The 23065-nt window shown below is 47.8% G+C and overlaps 1 protein-coding gene across 3 annotated transcripts in view; it reads right to left on the reverse strand.

Annotated features, from left to right (window-relative positions):
* Positions 1-23065, reverse strand: part of LOC124032298 (serine/threonine-protein kinase WNK3-like) — a 113350-nt gene that overhangs the window by 12525 nt on the left and 77760 nt on the right. For 2 of the 3 annotated variants that reach the window (XM_046344586.1, XM_046344585.1), the window contains exons 11-16: positions 20343-20386; positions 19875-20010; positions 19670-19786; positions 19303-19404; positions 11263-11424; positions 7222-7471 (exon numbers count right to left, since the gene is read on the reverse strand). In XM_046344586.1, coding sequence (XP_046200542.1) covers positions 7222-7471; positions 11263-11424; positions 19303-19404; positions 19670-19786; positions 19875-20010; positions 20343-20386 — 811 coding nt within the window. The remainder of the gene's footprint in view (positions 1-7221; positions 7472-11262; positions 11425-19302; positions 19405-19669; positions 19787-19874; positions 20011-20342; positions 20387-23065) is intronic. The other variant, XM_046344587.1, reaches the window with a different exon arrangement.

A 23065-nucleotide genomic window follows, 5' to 3' on the forward strand; every position in this document is an offset into this window, starting at 1 on the left:
GTGGTTGCTATGTGGTGGGCACTGACTGAGCAGTGTGTGGTTGCTATGTGGTGGGCACTGACTGAGCAGTGTGTGGTTGCTATGTGGTGGGCACTGACTGAGCAGTGTGTGGTTGCTATGGGGTGGGCACTGACTGAGCAGTGTGTGGTTGCTATGTGGTGGGCACTGACTGAGCAGTGTGTGGTTGCTATGTGGTGGGCACTGACTGAGCAGTGTGCAGTGGCCTTTACCCTCTGAGAGCAGAGTGGGGCTGGTGGGGGTCATAAAGGGGTCTAATGCTCTCATATCCTGGGTGCAGCAAGTAGCCAGGTGCAATTCCAATCTCCAGGGTTACAGATGTAAACTCATCATCAGCCTCCTTATATTGTCCATCTCTTTCTTCCTACACTCTCCTCTTCTCTCCTCCTCCTCACCCCCCCTTTCTCTTTCTTCCTACACTCTCCTCTTCTCTTCTCTCCTCCTCCTCAACCCCCCTTTCTCTTTCTTCCTACACTCTCCTCTTCTCTTCTCTCCTCCTCCTCAACCCCCTTTGTCATGTTTTGTCTTATATTGTCTTGTCATTTTGCTTTCCCTTCCGTTCGTTTTCCCCCTGCTGGTCTTTTTAGGTTCGTTCCCTTTTTTCTCTCTCCCTCCCTCTCTCTCTTCTCTCTATCGTTCCGTTCCTGCTCCCAGCTGTTCCTATTCCCCTAATCAATCATCTAATCTTTTCACACCTGTTCCGTATCTTGCCCTCTGATTAGAGTCCCTATTTCTCCCCTTGTCTTCCGTTTCTGTCCTGTCGGATCCTTGTATATTGTTCGCCGTGCTGTGTCTTGTTTCCCTCAGATGCTGCGTGTGAGCAGGTGTCTGAGTCTGCTACGGTCGGTGCCTTCCCGAGGCAACCTACAGTTTATGGTCGAGTCTCCAGTCTGTCCTCGTCACTACGAGTGGAATTAGTTTTTTATGTTTTGTTTTCTGCTCTGATTTGTCTAGGAGTATTGCCTATTTCCTTTACTGGAATAAAGACTCTGTTTTCGCCAAGTCGCTTTTGGGTCCTCATTCACCTGCATAACAGAAGGATCCGACCAAGAATGGACCCAGCGACTATGGATTCTCTCTACTCTACTCTCGAGTTCCAGGGAGCGATGCTCGGCAGACACGAGCAGGAATTGTCTGCTGCTCGGCATGCCGTTGAGACCCTGGCCGCTCAGGTCTCCGACCTCTCAGGACAGTATCAGAGTCTTCGTCTTGTGCCACCAGCTACTTCCGGGTCTTCCGAGCCTCCGGAACCTAGGGTTAATAACCCACCATGTTATTCTGGGCAGCCCACTGAGTGCCGCTCCTTTCTCACCCAGTGTGATATAGTGTTCTCTCTCCAACCCAACACATACTCAAGAGAGAGAGCTCGGATTGCCTACGTCATATCACTCCTTACTGGTCGGGCTCGGCAGTGGGGCACAGCTATCTGGGAGGCAATGTTATGCAGGTGAATGAGGACCCAAAAGCGACTTGGCGAAAACAGAGTCTTTAATCCAGTTTAAGGAAATAGCAATACTCCTAGACAATTCGGAGCGGTAAATAAAGCATAAAACAATTTCACTCGTAATCACGAGAACTGACTGGAGACTCGATAATAAACTGCAGGTTGCCTCGGGAAGGCACTTGACCGATGCAGACTCAGACACCTGCTCACCACGCAGCATCTGAGGGAAACACGACACGACAGGGCGATACAAAGACACAGCACGGTGAACAATATACAAGGATCCGACAGGGCAGAAACGGAAAACAAGGGGAGAAATAGGGACTCTAATCAGGGGAAAAGATAGGGAACAGGTGTGGGAAGACTAAATGATTGATTAGGGGAATAGGAACAGCTGGGAGCAGGAACGGAACGATAGAGAGAAGAGAGAGAGGAAGGGAGAGAGAAAAAGGGGAACGAACCTAAAAAGACCAGCAGGGGGAAAACGAACAGAAGGAAAAGCAAAATGACAAGACAATATAAGACAAAACATGACAGGCAAGCGCTGAGTGTACTAACAATTATCTGAACTTTAAAGAGGAGATGATAAGGGTTTTTGATCGTTCAGTTTTTGGGAAAGAAGCTTCCTGGTCCCTGTCTTCCCTATGTCAAGGTAATCGATCCATAACGGATTACTCTATAGAGTTTCGCACTCTTGCTGCCTCCAGTAACTGGAACGAGCAGGCGTTGCTCGCTCGTTTTCTGGAGGGACTCCACGCTAAGGTTAAGGATGAGATTCTCTCTCGGGAGGTTCCATCCAGCGTGGATTCTTTGATTGAACTCGCTATTCGCATTGAACGACGGGTAGATCTTCGTCACCGAGCTCATAGAAGAGAGCTCGCGTTAACTGTGTCTCCCCTCTCTCCGACACTACCATCTTTCCCCACTGACTCAGGTGTTGAGCCCACGCAGCTGGGGGGTATTCGCATTTCGACTAAGGAGAGGGAACGGAGAATCACCAACCGCCTCTGTCTCTATTGCGGTTCCGCTGGTCATTTTGTCATTTCATGTCCAGTTAAAGGCCAGAGCTCATCAGTAAGCGGAGGGCGACTGATAAGCGCTACTAGACGGTCCTCTCCGTCAAGTACCTGTTCTACCTTACCGGTCCATCTACGCTGGACCGGATCGGCAGCTTCCTGCAGTGCATTAATAGACTCTGGGGCGGAGGGCTGTTTTATGGACGAAGCCTGGGCTCGGGAACATGACATTCCTCTCAGACAGTTAGGGGAGCCCACGGTCATGTTTGCCTTGGATGGTAGTCCTCTCCCCAGTATATTATGTGAAACACTACCTTTAACCCTCACTGTATCTGGTAACCATAGTGAGACCATTTCTTTTTGATTTTTTGTTCACCTTTTACACCTGTTGTTTTGGGTCATCCCTGGCTAGTGTGTCATAATCCTTCTTTTGATTGGTCTAGTAATTCTATCCTTTCCTGGAACGTTTCTTGTCATGTGAAGTGTTTAATGTCTGCTATTCCTCCTGTTTGTTCTGCTCCCTTTTCACAGGAGGAACCTGGTGATTTGACAGGAGTGCCGGAGGAATATCATGGTCTGCGCACGGTCTTCAGTCGGTCCAGAACCAACTCCCTTCCTCCTCACCGGTCGTATGATTGTTGTTCTGATCTCCTCAAGAAGCGTTTTGCATCCGCTCCTATCCTTGTTGCACCTGACATCACTAAACAGTTTATTGTCGAGGTTGACGCGTCGGGGGTGGGCGTGGGAGCCATTCTGTCCCAGCGCTCCGATACTGACGATGGGGTCCACCCTTGCGCGTATTTTTCTCATCGCCTGTCACCGTCGGAACGTAACTATGATGTGGCTAACCGTGAACTGCTCGCCATCCGTTTAGCCCTAGGCAAATGGCGACAGTGGTTGGAGGGGGCGACCGTTCCTTTTGTCGTTTGGACTGACCAAAGGAACCTTGAGTACATCCGTTCTGCCAAACGACTGAATGCGCGTCATGCTCGTTGGGCGTTGTTTTTCGCTCGTTTCGAGTTCGTTATTTCTTATTGCCCGGGTACTAAGAACACCAAGCCTCATGCTTTATCCCGTCTCTTTAGTTCTTCTGTGGCTTCTACTGTTCCCGAGGGGATCCTTCCTGTTGGGCGTGTTGTCGGGTTGACTGTCTGGGGAATTGAGAGACAGGTTAAGCAAGCACTCACGCACACTGCGTCGCCGCGCGCTTGTCCTAGTAACCTTCTTTTCGTTCCTGTTTCTACTCGTCTGGCTGTTCTTCAGTGGGCTCACTCTGCCAAGTTAGCTGGCCATCCCGGCGTTCGAGGTACTCTTGCTTCTATTCGCCAGCGCTTTTGGTGGCCTACTCAGGAGCGTGACACGCGCCGTTTCGTGGCTGCGTGTTCGGACTGCGCGCAGAATAAATCTGGTAATTTTTTTTCTGCTTCTGCTCCTGGTCTTGCTGGGTCCCAGTCTGTTCCCTGCCACCGCATCTCTCCTGTTCTTGTTCCTGCCCTTGCTGTGTCTCAGTCTGTCCCTAGTTGTTACTCTCCTGGCCTGTTTGGTCCTGTTTGCTCTAAAGCTTTCAGTTCTCTACCCGTGTCTCATTTTTTTTTTAGAGTAGTACCCTAGTTTCCCTTTTTATCGTTTTCCGTTACGGTCCTGAGGAGAGGAGTTGGGTTCTTTCTCGGGACGTGCTGGACCGTTTGTGATCTATGATTTCCTCCGTTGCCGCCAGTGTCCCTCCTCGAGAGCGCCAGGAGGCGCTCGGTGAGTGGGGGGGGTACTGTCATGTTTTGTCTTATATTGTCTTGTCATTTTGCTTTCCCTTCCGTTCGTTTTCCCCCTGCTGGTCTTTTTAGGTTCGTTCCCTTTTTTCTCTCTCCCTCCCTCTCTCTCTTCTCTCTATCGTTCCGTTCCTGCTCCCAGCTGTTCCTATTCCCCTAATCAATCATCTAATCTTTTCACACCTGTTCCGTATCTTGCCCTCTGATTAGAGTCCCTATTTCTCCCCTTGTCTTCCGTTTCTGTCCTGTCAGATCCTTGTATATTGTTTGCCGTGCTGTGTCTTGTTTCCCTCAGATGCTGCGTGTGAGCAGGTGTCTGAGTCTGCTACGGTCGGTGCCTTCCCGAGGCAACCTACAGTTTATGGTCGAGTCTCCAGTCTGTCCTCGTCACTACGAGTGGAATTAGTTTTTTATGTTTTGTTTTCTGCTCTGATTTGTCTAGGAGTATTGCCTATTTCCTTTACTGGAATAAAGACTCTGTTTTCGCCAAGTCGCTTTTGGGTCCTCATTCACCTGCATAACACCCTTTATCTTTCTTCCTACACTCTCCTCTCCTCTTCTCTCCTCCTCCTCAACCCCCCTTTCTCTTTCTTCCTACACTCTCCTCTCCTCTTCTCTCCTCCTCCTCAACCCCCTTTCTCTTTCTTCCTACACTCTCCTCTCCTCTTCTCTCCTCCTCCTCAACCCCCCTTTCTCTTTCTTCCTACACTCTCCTCTCCTCTTCTCTCCTCCTCCTCAACCCCCTTTCTCTTTCTTCCTACACTCTCTCTTTCTCTCCTCCTCCTCATCCCCCATAAGACTGCTGAACATCTCTCTCTTTCTTCCTACACTCTCCTCTTATCTCCTCCTCCTCCTCCTCCTCATCCCCCCCCATCTCTCTTTCTTCCTACACTCTCCTCTTATCTCCTCCTCCTACTCCTCCTCCTCCTCCTCCTCCTCCTCCTCCTCCTCCTCCCAGTACATCGCTGGGGCCAAGTGTCCTGCCATCCAGGACCTATATACTAGGCAGTGTCAAAGGAAATCCCAAAAAAGTGTCAAATCCTCCAGTCACCCAAGTCATAGACTGTTCTCTCTGCTACCGCACGGCAAGCGGTACCGGAGCACCAAGTCATAGACTGTTCTCTCTGCTACCGCACGGCAAGCGGTACCGGAGCACCAAGTCTAGGACCAAAAGGCTCCTTAACAGCTTCTACCCCCAAGCCATAAGACTGTTGAACAGCTTCTACCCCCAAGCCATAAGACTGCTGAACAGCTTCTACCCCCAAGCCATAAGACTGCTGAACAGCTTCTACCCCCAAGCCATAAGACTGCTGAACAGCTGAACAGACTGCTGAACAGCTTCTACCCCCAAGCCATAAGACTGCTGAACAGCTTCTACCCCCAAGCCATAAGACTGCTGAACAGCTTCTACCCCCAAGCCATAAGACTGCTGAACAGCTTCTACCCCCAAGCCATAAGACTGCTGAACAGCTTCTACCCCCAAGCCATAAGACTGCTGAACAGCTTCTACCCCCAAGCCATAAGACTGCTGAACAGCTTCTACCCCCAAGCCATAAGACTGCTGAACAGCTTCTACCCCCAAGCCATAAGACTGCTGAACAGCTTCTACCCCCAAGCCATAAGACTGCTGAACAGCTTCTACTCTGTACCAGTACCCCCTGTATATAGACTCCACATTGACTCAGTACCGGTACCCCCTGTATATAGACTCCACATTGACTCAGTACCGGTACCCCCTGTATATAGACTCCACATTGACTCTGTACCAGTACCCCCTGTATATAGACTCCACATTGACTCAGTACCGGTATCCCCTGTATATAGACTCCACATTGACTCTGTACCAGTACCCCCTGTATATAGACTCCACATTGACTCAGTACCGGTATCCCCTGTATATAGACTCCACATTGACTCTGTACCAGTACCCCCTGTATATAGACTCCACATTGACTCAGTACCGGTATCCCCTGTATATAGACTCCACATTGACTCTGTACCAGTACCCCCTGTATATAGACTCCACATTGACTCAGTACCGGTACCCCCTGTATATAGACTCCACATTGACTCAGTACCGGTACCCCCTGTATATAGACTCCACATTGACTCTGTACCAGTACCCCCTGTATATAGACTCCACATTGACTCAGTACCGGTATCCCCTGTATATAGACTCCACATTGACTCTGTACCAGTACCCCCTGTATATAACCTGCTTATTGTTATTTTGTTACTTTTTATTATTACTTTTTATTTTAGTCTACTTGGTAAATATTTTCATAACTCTTTCTTGAACTGCACTGTTGGTTAAGGGCTTGTAAGTAAGCACACTACACTGCACTTGTTGCATTCGGTGCTTGTGACAAATAAAGTTTGATTTGATCCCCCCATCTCTCTCTTTCTTCTCTCTGCTTTTCTACATTATTCTGGCCTAATGCAGGCTGAGGCAGGGCGAGTAACCCCCCTCATGCAGGCCCAGGCAGGGTGAGTAACCTCCCTCAGGCAGGGTGAGTAACCCCCCTCATGCAGGCCCAGGCAGGGTGAGTAACCTCCCTCAGGCAGGGTGAGTAACCCCCCTCATGCAGGCCCAGGCAGGGTGAGTAACCTCCCTCAGGCAGGGTGAGTAACCCCCCTCATGTAGGCCCAGGCAGTGCCAGGGTGAGTAACCCCCGTCATGCAGGGTGAGTAAACCCCCTCATGCAGGCCCAGGCAGGGTGAGTAACCCCCCCCATGCAAACCATAAAGATTATGTTACACTAAACAGAATTACACTAAAGGTAACTAGACAACATTTGTATTTTAGATAAACACACCCACCAACAAACACCCCATTCAACCTCTCTCTCTCTCTCTCTCTCTCTCTCTCTCTCTCTCTCTCTCTCTCTCTCTCTCTCTCTCTCTCTCTCTCTCTCTCTCTCTCTCTCTCTCTCTCTCTCTCTCTCTCTCTCTCTCTCTCTCTCTATAATCACGCTACCTTGCTTGACTCTGGGCTTCTTGAACAAGCTGGCGGAGTGGCGCAGTTTGCACGCCCAGCTTTTGAATTTGCGAGTCCAGGATTTCTTGCTAACGGGATTTCTGATACTAGGACATGTCAGGTTTAGGCCAAAATATCCACCTCCTGCATTATGCTGTGGCAGTCCATGGCCCAGGGGGACGGGGTGCAGATTGGGGGGCCACGTAGTGACTTCTCCTGGGGTACTGGTGTCAGAGTGAGAGGGGGCAGCCTGGAGGGGATAGGTAACACAGCGATAAGGTAAGAGTGGCTGGAGCCATGGGGGTAATGGTAGAGACACTCAGAGAGAAAAGGAGAGATACTGAAATATCATAAGTACATTACAAGAACCATAGCATTGAAAAATACATGTATCTATCAATTTATAACAACAAGGCAATCAAAGCAGTGATCTTTACTAAATGTTTCAGGAAGAAGTCAATCAAACACTATTCAGATATGTGCACCTCACTTACAAGAAAGGTGGGTTCTCCAGGGATAGGCGGTGGCCCGGTAGAGTCTCCATGTGGCGGGGCCAGGGGAGAGGAAGGGGGGGAAGTGGAGGAGAGAGACGGGGCGGGCTGCTGCTCCACCGGGCCTGTTGGAGGAGCCTCCTCCCCCACTCCTCTCCCCCTCTCCAGGTCAGGAGAGGTAGAGGAGGAGCGGGAGGTGGTGGAGGAGGTGGTGGAGGAGGAGGAATGAGGAGAGGTGTCTGAGGAGGAGGAGGCAGGAGTAGGGAAGGAGGAGAGATGGAGCGATTGCGGCTCCGAGGATTTGACCCCTCCTGCCGATGTGGAGGCTGCTGACACTGCGGTGGGACCTGAGGTAGAAACCACAGCAGCTCCCCCCGTCACAGCTGCCCCACTACTATACTCCTGATACAACAAGTTCCTCAGCTTTTCATCCAGAGTCTTAATGCGGTTGTCTACAAACTCGATTTTGGGAGGGCCCTCGCTGTCCGACTCAGCCACAGAGGATGGTTGGACCGGGGAGGGTGTCAGGGTGAGGGAGAGGGGGTGTAGGGGGGCATCGGAGGTTGTGTTAATGTTGAGGGGCAGAGTGGAGTCTGAGGAGTGGTGTAGAGGTGCAGAGTGACTGACTTTATCCTCGGTCACAATGGCCTCCCATGTAGACAGCTCCCACTCTGACGGTTGGAAAGACGGCTGCTCCTGCTGGGGCACCTGATTCTTCTGCTGAGGGTTAACCTCTTGTTGTTGTTGTTGTTGTTGATGAGCTTGCTGGTGTTGCACCAGTGCCATGTTTAGTAGCTGTACTGGTTGTTGTTGGACATACTGTTGGTTCACTGACTGGCCTAGCAGCGCAGGTTGCTGCTGTAACACATCTTCCTGTATGGCAGTTCCAGCCATAAAAGACTGTTGTTGGAACATTTCCTGTTGCTGCTGAATATCTAGTGCCTGTTCCAGACCTAACTGTTGCTGATGCAGTTGCTGCAGGTCAATCGCTGCCTTTTGCTGTTGTTGTTGTTGTGGTACCTGGTGTAGCTGTGGCTGTTGTTGTTGTGGTGGTAACTGGTGTAGCTGTGGCTGTTGTGGTAATTGGTGTAGCTGTGCCTGTTGTTGTTGTGGTAACTGGTGTAGCTGTGGCTGTTGTTGTTGTGGTGGTAACTGGTGTAGCTGTGGCTGTTGTGGTAACTGGTGTAGCTGTGGCTGTTGTTGTTGTTGTGGTAACTGGTGTAGCTGTGGCTGTTGTTGTTGTGGTGGTAACTGGTGTAGCTGTGGCTGTTGTGGTAACTGGTGTAGCTGTGGCTGTTGTTGTTGTGGTAACTGGTGTAGCTGTGGCTGTTGTTGTTGTGGTTGTAACTGGTGTAGCTGTGGCTGTTGTGGTAACTGGTGTAGCTGTGGCTGTTGTTGTTGTTGTGGTAACTGGTGTAGCTGTGGCTGTTGTTGTTGTGGTAACTGGTGTAGCTGTGGCTGTTGTTGTTGGGGTAACTGGGGTAGCTGTGGCTGTTGTTGTTGTGGTAACTGGTGTAGCTGTGGCTGTTGTTGTTGTGGTAACTGTTGTAGCTGTGCCTGTTGTTGTTGTGGTAACTGGGGTAGCTGTGGCTGTTGTTGTGGTGGTAACTGGTGTAGCTGTGGCTGTTGTTGTGGTGGTAACTGGTGTAGCTGTGGCTGTTGTTGTTGTGGTAACTGGTGTAGCTGTGGCTGTTGTTGTTGGGGTAACTGGGGTAGCTGTGGCTGTTGTTGTGGTGGTAACTGGTGTAGCTGTGCCTGTTGTTGTTGTTGTGGTAACTGGTGTAGCTGTGGCTGTTGTTGTGGTGGTAACTGGTGTAGTTGTTGCTGTGGTGGTAACTGGTGTAGCTGTGGCTGTTGTTGTGGTGGTGGTAACTGGTGTAGTTGTTGTTGTGGTGGTAACTGGTGTAGCTGTGGCTGTTGAATGTGTAACTGTGTGTTGCACTGTGTGTTCTGCATTTGGACAGGCAGTTGGTGTATCTGTTGTTGTAGTGCCAGTGGCAACATCTCTGTCTGTGGTTGCAGGGACATACACTGTTTTTGTAATGGCTTTGTCTGACTGAGCTGGGGCTGTAAATGTAGCTGAGACTGCTGCTGTTGCTCTTGTTGTTGCTGTTGTTGTTGTTGTGGCTGTAGTTGTTGCTGTTGCAGCATCTGCAATTGTTCAATAGATTTTTGCAACGCTTGTTGCTGCTGCTGATGCTGCAGTTGTATCTGCTCTTGGTACACTTGCTGTTGTTGCTGTACCTGTTGAAGTTGCACAGCCTGCAGGGTTTGTTGTTGTTGTTGCTGTTGCTGCTGCTGTACCTGTTGCATTGTCTGGAGCTGCTGTTGTAACTGGACCTGGGCCTGAGGCAGAGCTTGAGGCTGGGTTGCCATGCACTGAATCTGAGGCAGAGCTTGAGGCTGGGTTGCCATGCACTGAATCTGAGGCAGAGCTTGAGGCTGGGTTGCCATGCACTGAATCTGAGGCAGAGCTTGAGGCTGGGTTGCCATGCACTGAATCTGAGGCAGAGTGTTTTGCTGCTGCTCCAGAACTGCATGGCCGGCAGGAGGAGAGGCCATAGCTGTAGCCACAGCCACTGGAGGGTAGATGGAGCCGGTGGATGAGTGGCCCCCACCAGACACACACTGCCCTGGGGCTGCCACCGTCACTACATCCCCCAGGCTTGGGCCTTGGCCCTGGCTCACCATGGAGCAGGTCAGAGCTTCAGTTAGACAGCCTGTGGTAGAGGGCACAATGGTGGCAGAAGCAGCTACCATGGCAGGGACTGGGAGGTTGGTAGCGGTGTTTGGGACATGGGTTGGAATGGAGGATGTTTCTGTGGTTGTACTGGAAATTTGGTGGATGGAAGCCTGCAGGTCTAGACCAGCTGAGGCAGCAGGGACTGGGTGTAGGACTGAGGCAGCAGGGACTGGGTGTAGGACTGAGGCAACAGCTCCACTAGTAGAAGCCAGGTCAGAAACACTTCTGTCAGAGGCAGCAGAGGCAGTCGTGTCAGGAGTGGGGGCAGCAGTGGCTGGGGGGGCAGACATGGAGGCAGGGGTAGAAATGGTAGAGACGCAGGTGGAGGCAGGGGGGGAGGAGGCAGAGGCCAGGGCACACAAGGTGGAGGTGGGGCAGATAGGAGGAGAGGAAACCATTTCAGCAAAGGAGGAGTCCGATCTCTGGGATCCTCCATCCCACTCTAGAGTGTGTCGACCAATCAAAGCAGACCAGAGAGAGGAGGTACAGAGGGTTAGTTGGTGTTACTCAACAGACAGAACCAAACACAGCAGAATGTACCATCTTCACACTACTGAGCAGAGCCCAGCCGTACTACGCTGGCCTGGTTACGCTTCCACCCTAGTTGCTGGAACTGTGTTAGAAAATGTACATTTTCTGTACAGTGCAAAGCCCATTAACAGAGCAGGACACTAACTGCACAAGACAATTCAGAAAATATTTCAACCCCTACTGGTTTTCAGGAGGGCTTGGTAGTGTGAAAAGGGTATGACTGCCCAGTGTTAAATGACTGTTAGCCCAGGCCCAGGTGTCATCCTGTTACTGTACCTGGGTCAGTGTCTGTAGGCTGAGGCACCCTGACCTCGCCGGTCGAGAGAGGTGGAGGGGTTGACGCTCCTCCCTGGTTTGATGTGGAGTCTCTGTGTCTGATGGTCTGGTTGATGAAGAACCTCCATCTGCCCACCGGAGATGACTGAGGCGCCCCGTCCACTGGAACATAAAATAATATATAAAAAGGCCCATTTTAAACTAACTACAACTTTCAAGGTTTCATTAAACACTTTATAAAGCCTACATAAATGTTTTAGAAGTCATTCAGAATCATTCATAATGTTTTTTTCAAGGGAGGTTCTGAATCCACTGGCAGACAGAGAGAAATAACATAAAGAAGGTCCCACTTTAAACTAACTTCAACTTTCAATGCTTCATCAACACTTCATAAAGCTTATAGCAGGGATAGGCAACTTTGATGGATCGAAATTCCTCATGAAGGGTCGAAGTGGCTTGCGAGTCTGTGTACCCACATCCACACCCACACAGTCAGAGCTATCTCTAGCCTTTTGGGGGACCGAAGCTTGTTGCCATTGTCATTAACATTTTTCAATGTTACAACAACTAATTTCATGTAATTCTACACATTTTGCCATAACGTGGAGAGAAATGTTTGCAGTTTTTAATATGATATCTGAGTGAGAGTGACTAACAAAATCAATGGTGGCCCTGTGGTCGGTAATTTGACCATGATTACTACAAGTTTAAATAGCTGGCCGCTGAACTAACTTACCAATCCCCAAAAAATGTTAGCTGACATGAACTAATTGTGTGACTGTCCGTGACTGACGTACGAGAAAAACTACTGATGCACAACCACATTTTGAAATTGCACCTGCTGTATTCTACTATTCTAACTCTCAACTGTAAATTGAGACCAGACTAAGTTCTGATTTTATTATTTTTATAAATAAATATACATACAGTTGGAGTCTGATTTTTACATACACCTCATCCAAATACATTTAAACTCAGTTTTTCACAATTCCTGACATTTAATCAGAGTAAAAATTCCCTGTCTTTGGTCAGTCAGGATCACCACTTTATTTTAAGAAAGTGAAATGTCAGAATAATAATGATTTATTTCAGCTTTTATTTATTTCATCACATTCCCAGTGGGTCAAAAGATTATATAAACTCAATTCGTATTTGGTAGCATTGCCTTTAAATTGTTTAACTTCGTTCAAACGTTTCAGGTAGCCTTCCACAAGCTTCCCACAATAAGTTGGGTGAATGTTGGCCCATTCCTCCTGACAGTAATGGTGTAACTGAGTCAGGTTTGTAGGCCTCCTTGCTCGCACACGCTTTTTCAGTTCTGCCCACAAATTTTCTATGTGATTGAGGTCAGGGCTTTGTGATGGCCACTCCAATACCTTGACATTGTTGTCCTTAAGCCATTTTGCAACAACTTTGGAAGTATGTTTGGGGTCATTGTCCATTTGGAAGACCCATTTAACTTCCTGACTGATGTCTTGAGATGTTGCTTCAATACAGCCACATAAGTTTCCTACCTCATGATGCCATCTATTTTGATAAGTCCAGCAGTCTGTCCTGCAGCAAAGCACCCCCGCAACATGATGCTGTCACCCCCGGGCTTCACGGTTGGGATGGTGTTCTTCGACTTGAAAGCCTCCCCCTTTTTCCTCCAAACATAATGATGATCATTATGGCCAAACAGTTCTATTTTTATTTCATCAGACCAAAAAGTATGATCTTTGTCCCCATGTGCAGTTGCAAACCGTAGTCTGTTTTTTTATGGCGGTTTTGGAGCAGTGGCTTCTTCCTTGCTGAGCGGCCTTTCAGGTTATGTCTTTATAGGACTCGTTTTACTGTGGATATAGATACTTTTGTACTTGTTTCCTCCAGCATCTTCACAAGGTCATTTGCTGTTGTTCTATGACTGATTTGCACTTTTCGCACCAAAGTACGTTAATCTCTCCGAGACAGAATGCGTCTCCTTCCTGAGCAGTATGACGGCTGAGTGGTCCCATGGTGTTTATACTTGCGTACTATTGTTTGTACAGATGAACATGGTACCTTCAGGGGTTTGGAAATTGCTCCCAAGGATGAACCAGACTTGTGGAGGTCGACATTTTTTTTTCTGAAGTCTAGGCTGATTTCTTTTGATTTTCCCATGATGTCAATCAAAGAGGCACTGAGTTTGAAGGTAGGCCTTGAAATACATCCACAGGTACATCTCCAATTGACTCAAATTATGTAAATTAACCTAACAGAAGCTTTTAAAGCCATGACATAATTTTGTGGAATTTTCCAAGCTGTTTAAAGGCACAGTCAACTTAGTGTATGTAAACTTCTGATCCACTGGAATTGTGATACAGTGAATTATAAGTGAAATAATCTGTTTGCAAACAATTGTTGGAAAAATGACTTGTGTCATGCACAAAGTAGATGTCCTAACCGACTTGCCAAAACTATAGTTTGTTAACAAGACATTTGTGGAGTCGTTGAAAAATGAGTTTTAATGACTCCAACCTAAGTCTGTGTAAACTTCTGCCTTCAACTGTATATATATATATATATATATATATATATATATATATATATATATATATATATATATATATATATATATATATATATATATATATATATATACACACACATATAGTTTGGGGTCACTTAGAAAGGTCCTTGTTTTTGAGAAACCGACGCTTCACAAGTCCTCAACTGGCGGCTTCATTAATTAATAATAATAATAATAATATAATAATAATAATATAATATAATAATATATGCCATTTAGCAGACGCTTTTATCCAAAGCGACTTACAGTCATGTGTGCATACATTCTACGTATGGGTGGTCCCGGGGATCGAACCCACTACCCTGGCGTTACAAGCGCCATGCTCTACCAACTGAGCTACACAGGACCATATTATTATTATATTATTATTATTATTATTCATTAATTAGAACCCGCAAAACACCAGTCTCAATGTCAACAGTGAAGAGGCGACTCCAGGATGCTGGCCTTCTAGGTAGAGTTGCAAAGAAAAAGCCATATCTCAGATTGGCCAATAAAAATAAAAGATTAAGATGGGCAAAAGAACACAGACACTGGACAGAGAAACTCTGCCTAGAAGGCCAGCATCCCGGAGTCGCCTCTTCACTCTTGATGTTGAGACTGGTGTTTTGCTGGTACTATTTAATGAAGCTGCCAGTTGTAGACCTGTGAGGCATCTGTTTCCCAAACTAGACACTCTAATGTACTTGTCCTCTTGCTCAGTTGTGCACCTGGGCCTCCCACTCCTCTTTCTATTCTGGTTAGAGCCAGTTTGCGTGTTCTGTGAAGGGAGTAGTACACAGCGTTGTACGAGATCTTCAGTTTTTTGGCAATTTCCCGCATGGAAAAGCCTTCATTTCGCATGGAAAAGCCTTCAAATTGATCCTGGCCTACAGAGATGCTTGACTGGGGTGCTGGAAGATAAAGAGAAATCCTGTATAAAAAGATCCCACTTTAATGAAAAAAAGGCTAAATGAAGCTTCCTTAATCAGAAATCATTCATAATGCTTTATAAAGAAGGGCAAAAGCGTTAAGCCACATTTGTCAAATCACCATGTTATGACCATGTATAGTCTAGTAGAAGAGAGCATGATGACCCTGTCCCTATCCCGGTTTCAACAAAGATGGACACAACTCTTCACCATCTTCAAAGTCAGCCTCTTAAAATCTAAATTCAAGGACTGGATACACCCTGACCGAAACACATTGACAGGCAGGAACACTAGCAGCCAAAACAAACAGACTGAGGTCACCAATCCCATATTTCTGCTCTTTGAATAATGAGTGGCTTTAAGACCACGGGACATTATTGATTTAAATAGTTTCTCTTGTTTGTTTTATTATGTTACTCTTGTCCATTAAAATGTTGTATACACATTCATTTCTGTTTGTATCGACTGCTATTTGAGTGTAAAAAAACAACAGTATTTCAACAAGAAGATAGAGAGATATTGCATCACGTCAATGGAACTATGTAAAATGTTTATTACAATATCATCTATTTTATGAAAATGTAAAGGGGCAATTCAGTTTTAATCTTTCGCTTTTATCTTACTTGTATCTTCTCATTTGTATTTTTTATTCTATGATCAGTAGATTATAGCCTATAGGAGGAGTGGTGGTGAGGAATGAAGAGAGGAGGGAGGAAGGGAGAGGGGGGAGAGGAGGAGAGGAAGGGAGAGGGAGGAGAGAAAGGGAGAAGGGAGAGAGGAGGAGAGGAAGGGAGAGAGGAGAGAGGAGGAGAGGAAGTGAGAGAGGAGAGAGGAGGAGAGGAAGGGAGAGGGGAGAGAGGATGAGAGGAAGGGAGAGAGGAGGGAGGAAAGGGGAGGGGAGGAAGAGAGGACGGAGGAAGGGAGAGAGGAGGGATGAAGGGAGAGAGAAGGGAGGAAGTGAGAGAGGGGGAGGGAGGAAGGGATAGAGGAGGGAGGAAGGGAGAGGGGAGGGAGAGAGGATGGAGGAAGGGAGAGAGGAGGGATGAAGGGATAGAGGAGGGAGGAAGGGAGAGGGGAGGGAGAGAGGATGGAGGAAGGGAGAGAGGAGGGATGAAGGGAGAGAGAAGGGAGGAAGTGAGAGAGGGGGGGGAAGAAGGGAGAGAGGAGGGAGGAAGAGAGGGAGGAATGGAGAGGGGAGGGAGATAGGGAGGGGGAGAGAGGAGGGAGATAGGGGGAGAGAGGAGGGAGAGAGGGGGAGATAGGGAGGGGGAGAGGGAGATAGGGAGGGGGAGAGGAGGGAGATAGGGAGGGGGGAGAGAGGAGAGAGGAGGGAGATAGGGAGGGGTGGAGAGGGGAGGAAGTGTTGCCTCCCAAACAGCACCCTATTCCTTATATACTGTAGTGGACTACGTTTGATAAAGGGTCATGGGGATCTGTAGTGGACTACTTTTGATAAGGGGTCATAGGGATCTGTAGTGGACTACATTTGATAAGGGGTTATGGGGATCTGTAGTGGACTACTTTTGATAAGGGGTCATAGGGATCTGTAGTGGACTACTTTTGATAAGGGGTCATAGGGATCTGTAGTGGACTACATTTGATAAGGGGCTATGGGGATCTGTAGTGGACTACTTTTGATAAGGGGTCATAGGGATCTGTAGTGGACTACTTTTGATAAAGGGTCATAGGGATCTGTAGTGGACTACTTTTGATAAGGGGTCATAGGGATCTGTAGTGGACTACTTTTGATAAGGGGTCATAGGGATCTGTAGTGGACTACATTTGATAAGGGGTCATAGGGATCTGTAGTGGACTACATTTGATAAGGGGTCATGGGGATCTGTAGTGGACTACTTTTGATAAAGGGTCATAGGAATCTGGTCAAAAGTAGTGCATCATATATGGAATGAGGTGCCATTTTAGACTGTAACTCACTTGCTGTGCCTGTTGGAGTGCTCACATGCAGCTGTTCCATAGAGCCAGTCTTGGTGGGACAACAGGAAGACACAGAACAGACCATGTTAACATAAACTCAGCAAAAAAAGAAACGTCCCTTTTTCAGGACCCTGTCTTTCAAAGATAGTTCGTAAAAATCAAAATAACTTCACATATTTTCATTGTAAAGGGTTTAAACACTGTTTCCCATGCTTGTTCAATGAACCATAAACAATTAATGAAAATGCACCTGTGGAACTAACAGCTTACAGACGGTAGGCAATTAAGGTCACAGTTATGAAAACTTAGGACACTAAAGAGGCCTTTCTACTGACTCTGAAAAACACCAAAAGAAAGATGCCCAGGGTCCCTGCTCATCTGTGTGAACGTGCCTTAGGCATGCTGCAAGGAGGCATGAGGACTGCAGATGTGGCCAGGGAAATAAATTGCAATGTCCGTAATGTGAGATGCCTAAAACAGCGCTACAGGGAGACAGGATGGACAGCTGATCGTCCTCACAGTGTCAGACAATGTGTAACAACACTTGCACAGGATCGGTACATCCGAACATCACAACTGAGGGACAGGTACAGGATGGCAATAACTGCCCGAGTTACACCAGGAACGCACAATCCCTCCATCAGTGCTCAGACTTTCCGCAATAGGCTGAGAGAGGCTGGACTGAGGGCTTGTAGGCCTGTTGTAAAGCATGTCCTCACCAGACATCATCGGCAACAACGTTGCCTATGGGCACAAACCCACCGTCGCTGACCCAGACAGGACTGGCAAAAAGTGCTCTTCACTGACGAGTCGCAGTTTTGTCTCACCAGGGGTCATGGTCAGATTCGCATTTATCATCGTAGGAATGAGCATTACACCGAGGCCTGTACTCTGGAGAGGGATTGATTTGGAGGTGGAGGGTCCGTCATAGTCTGGGGCGGTGTGTCACAGCATCATCGAATTGAGCTTGTTGTCATTGCAGGCAATCTCAATGCTGTGCTTTACAGGGAAGACATCCTCCTCCCTCATGTGATACCCTTTCGGCAGGCTCATCCTGACATGACCCTCCAGCATGACAATGCCACCAGCTATACTGCTCATTCTGTGCATGATTTCCTGCAAGACAGGAATGTCATTGTTCTGCCATGGCCAGTGAAGAGCCTGGATCTCAATCCTATTGAGCACGTCTGGGACCTGTTGGATCGGAGGGTGAGGGCTAGGGCCATTCCCCCTAGAAATGTCTGGGAATCTGCAGGAGCCTTGGTGGAAGAGTAACATCTCACAGCAACAACTGGCAAATCTGGTGCAGACCATGAGGAGATCCACTGCAGTACTTAATGCAGCTGGTGGCCACATCAGATACTGACTGTTACTTTTGATTTTGACCCCCCCTTTGTTCAGGGACACATTATTCAATTTCTGTTAGTCACATGTCTGTGGAACTTGTTCAGTTTATGTTTCAGTTGTTGAATGTTCATACAAATATTTACACATGTTAGGTTTGCTGAAAATAAATGCAGTTGACAGTGAGAGGACGTTTCTTTTTTTGCTGAGTTTACATGTACAGGCAGAATTACATGGTAAAAAATCAGATTAGTTACGGTTGCTCCAATACATTAGCTACTGTAAGGGCCCCTGTATGTTCCCCATACACCATAAACATATGACATTAGCTCTCTGTATGTTCAGTGTTCACCTTGCAGGATGGGAACACTATTTGTTTACTAATAAAGGTACACGGTGGAGCTCATGAGTGTGCAGGCTTTACTTCTTTTATTTTTGCCGTACTATAAAACATGGCTCCTGACATATTGTTTCCATAATGGTAGGAGAAAATGACCAGACAGACATGTTTCAAGGCAACATTATATTCAAAGCATGACATATGGTACCCTGTCTGTACTGTGTGTATGGTGTTCAGCATTAAAAACTGTATGTCTGTAAAGATTTAGAGTAGAAAAGAGCCAAACAGACATTACATAATGGTTATGTCCCAAAAGGCACCCTTCCTATCTCCCTATGTAGTGCACTACTTTTGACTAGTGGCCATAGGGTCCTGTAGTTCACTACTTTTGACCAGTGGCCGTAGGGTTCTCTAGTGCACTACTTTTGACCAGTGGCCGTAGGGTTCTGTAGTTCACTACTTTTGACCAGTGGCCGTAGGGTTCTGTAGTTCACTACTTTTGACTAGTGGCCATAGGGTCCTGTAGTTCACTACTTTTGACCAGTGGCCGTAGGGTTCTCTAGTGCACTACTTTTGACCAGTGGCCGTAGGGTTCTGTAGTTCACTACTTTTGACCAGTGGCCGTAGGGTTCTGTAGTTCACTACTTTTGACCAGTGGCCGTAGGGTTCTCTAGTGCACTACTTTTGACCAGTGGCCGTAGGGTTCTGTAGTTCACTACTTTTGACCAGTGGCCGTAGGGTTCTGTAGTTCACTACTTTTGACCAGTGGCCGTAGGGTTCTGTAGTTCACTACTTTTGACCAGTGGCCGTAGGGTTCTGTAGTTCACTACTTTTGACCAGTGGCCGTAGGGTTCTGTAGTTCACTACTTTTGACCAGTGGCCGTAGGGTTCTAGACATAAGTAGTGCACTATGTAGGGAATACAGTGTCATTTGGGATGCAACCAATGTTTTCAAACCAGACCTGTTGATGTGTGAGGAGAATTTCCTGAGTTCTCTTGACAATGGACCTCAGCTCTTCCACGAATGTCTCTTTCTCTGATTCACGGACAAAATCCTCCTCCACCTACACAAGCCATTACAGATACACAAATGGATACACAAAATAACACACTTTTTAAAACTAAACTTAATGGACCAAACAAAGGCTGCATGGGGAACTTGGCATTAGACCAAATGAGAGCGCTTGCTGCAAAAATCCTCATCCCATCCAATATAATATAATTAAACATTAATATATATATCATATGTAATATATCCAAACAGGTAGATGTTTGTGGTGCTATAATCCCATACAATGTCCATATATAACTGCGTGTTGGTCTAGTCACCATGTAATCTGCAATGTCTTCAGGTGCATCTCCCTCAGTGTCGAACTTGAAGGTGACCATCTTGTTGCTATGGGTTTCCAGCTGACACTCCACCATGTTGTCCCCAGAGCCGGACACCTACAGACCACAGGAAGAGAAACCATGTTGTTCTGTGTCTTGGACATGACCATTTCTTTAGAAATCTTTACTATTAGGGATACTATACCTGAATCATGGTCAGTTGAAATGCATGTGATCCTTTTTCTGGTCCCCGATAGGACAATCTCCTCTGAGACTTCACCCTCTCTAGTTTCCCATTGGCCAACATCTGTAAATCCCCATCCCCATTGTCTGGAACAGAGCTGCGGTCAAATGAATAGTACTCCTATCGTTAGTACTTCATGTACAGTATTGGGCATAACCATTTCTAACATGGAAGAGGGCTTGGCATTCAAAATGAAAAACAAACGAGCAGTATAAAATTGACAACAGGTCCGTAGCCCTTCCCCTTGGCCTTAACCCTTGGATGATTGCAGATCTGAAGGGTCTGGATTGGTATAAACAGTGTAGTGGTGAAGCATCCGCCATATCACTTCCACCGTATAGATGTGCTAACATTGACGTGACAGGGCCAGGGGGCTAGAGCTAGGCAGCGAATTGGGACCGACTTTGAGAGTAATGATGTGACACATACCCTGAAGTGGAGTGTCCCTCTGTGCCAGACTGTTTCGGACTCTCCTGTAGAGCCACATAGATAGAGACAGACACACAGACAGACCAACGCATACACAAATACATACAGACATTCAGAAAACAACAAAAACCCACAAAGAAAAAATACATGCCAAACCATTATTTGACTAATAAAAACTGAAACTGAACTGAATTGGGAATAAATAAAAAATGACTGTATTTTAATGTAAGTTAAAGGAAAACACTTGATCATGTTGTTGTAGTACTGCTAAGTTTAAATCTGAACAAGTACCATACAAATATACTTAGCATAACTGAGTAAAAGGAGCTTTTCTTCAAAAAAATAAATAATGTGTTTTATTCTGTATCTTAAAAAGAGTGCGGCCCTTGGATTTCTCTCTACTGTATTCACATTTCTAGAACCGTCTGGTTATTGGCTGCAGATAGTGGTAGTAGTGGAACAGTCTGCTGTAGTGGTAGAGTGGCATGCACTTCTGTACCTGAGCAATGCTCAGCAGAGCAGGGTCACAGTCTGGGAGTGAGGTTGAGGTTGGGGGCAGCAGCGAGGGGGCGTTAGAATCAAGGGGCTGAGCAGCAGCGGCGGCAACAGACGGGGGGAGAAGTGGGTCCCGGGGGCCCATCAGCCAGGCCAGGCAGGGTTAGCTGACTCTCTGGTGGGGTGGGCTGGGTCTCTGGGTCAGGGGTATCAGGACGGAGGGGTGGCAGGGAGGCAGGGTGAGGGTGAGATGCTGTATGAGTGGGGCAGGGGGGGCATGTGTGGAAGAGGGAGGGAAGTAGCCTGGGGGGGATTCAGAGGGTGCTGTTGCTCGGTGGTGGCAGCCACCAATGCGGCCTCAGCGAGCTGGGTCTCGGTGTGGACCTTTGTCTGGGCCAGTGTCTGGGTGTGAGTGTTTGCGAGAGCTTGCATGGCCGTCTGGGTGTGTGTATGGGCGGGTAGCGGCTGCGTCAGCTGAGCCTGGTTCTGGGGAGATGGTGGAGGACCTCCTGCTCCTACCTGACTGTAGAGGGGTAGGGCTCTAGTCTGAGTCCCGAGCTGGGGCACGTTACTGGGGGCTGCTATCTGTGCTGGGTTAACAGTGGGCTGCTGGGGCAACAGATGTGCGGGGATCTGAGGAAGCGGAGAAGTCGGTTGACTTCGGTTGAGAGTGGGAATTGAGACTTGCTGCTGCTGAGGGGGAAGGGACTGCAGAGCTTGTCCAGTCTGTTGCTGTATGTGTTGGGACGAAGCAGAGCCCAAGGTGGTAGGGTCTATGACCTTGGCTGCATGGACAGTTCCAACAGATCCAGGGGACAGCATCATCTGCTGGTTCTGCAGCATGAACTGTTGTTGATCCTTCAGTATCTGCTGTTGTTGTTGTTGTTGTGGTACTTGTTGAGTGATCTCCTGTTGTTGATCCTTCAGTATCTGCTGTTGTTGTTGTTGTTGTTGTGGTACTTGTTGAGTGATGTCCTGATGTTGCTGTTGGACTGGCTGCATGGTTTGCTGTTGTGTGGGCTGAAGTGCAGTGACATACTGCGGTGCCAATAGGCCGGCCGGAGCCTGGTGCTGGAGTTGAGGCTGCACCACCTCTGGAAGTTGAACACTGGGCTGCACTAAAGACTGGTGCTGGGGTTGAGGCTGGACCTGGCTTTGCATGGGGGGTATTGAAACTGGAGGTTGGGGTTGGACCAGAGCTGTGCTCTGATGCTTAGGAGGCATCATCTGAGTCTCAAGAACTTCTGGAATCTGAGTCTGAGTCAGGGCCTGGGTTGGGTGCAAAGGCTGGGGGGTCTGCTGGATGACTGACTGCCCTGGTGCCTGGGTCTGTATTAGAGCTGGCATCTGATGGGGAGCCTGTACCAGAGGAACCTGAGGCTGGATAGGGATCGGAGGACTTGGTGCCTGGAATGGGGCCACCATGTGAAATGGAATCTGGACCTCGATCATCTGGGGCTGGGCTTGGTGTGGAGGCTGGGTCTGGGCTTGGAGTACTGGGACTGAGACATTGCCCTGGCTCTGAGGGTGAGCTTCATTCCGAGCTTGAATCTGGGCCAGGACTTGGGCATGGGCTTGCACTACAGCCGGTAGAGCTTGGCTGGAAATCTGTAGCTGAATGGCTACAGGTATCACTTCCTGACCCTGGGCGGCCATCTGAGCTTGGACCTGAATGTCCTGTATAACCTCTGCTGCTGGTATGGCTGGGACCATAAGGGGGATCTGAGGCTGAGGTTCAATGACAGAGCTCTGATGGTGCTGCTGATGTTGCTGGGCAACATACACCTGTTGTTGTTGCTCCAGTAAAATAGGTTGTTTTTGTTGTTGTCGTTGTTGTTGTTGTATCAGCACCACTTGCTGTTGTTCTGTCAGTTGCTGCTGGGCTAGGCTAGTGTGACTAGGTGGAAACAAAGCAGGGTTTTGCAACATACATACATCAATCTGTTGGTGTTGAATCAATGCTTGCAGCTGCTCACATTGTTGCAGAATTAAAGCGGTCTCTTGTTTCTCGCTTTGTTGTACTTGAATTATGGTGGTTTGCTGGTGCTGCTGCGGTTGCCCAGTCTCTTGCTGTTGTTGAATCTGTTGCTGCTGCTGTTGTAGCAAACCCTGTTGGTTAATTCTCTCCGCTTGTTGTTGCAGTAGCAATGCCTGCTGTTGCCGTTGTTGTTCAATCTGTTGTTGTAACAGAGCTTGCTGCTGTTGTTGCTCTAATTGCTGTTTCTGTA

This window comes from Oncorhynchus gorbuscha, linkage group LG03 (genome assembly GCF_021184085.1).
Source record: "Oncorhynchus gorbuscha isolate QuinsamMale2020 ecotype Even-year linkage group LG03, OgorEven_v1.0, whole genome shotgun sequence".
Lineage (NCBI taxonomy): Eukaryota > Metazoa > Chordata > Actinopteri > Salmoniformes > Salmonidae > Oncorhynchus > Oncorhynchus gorbuscha.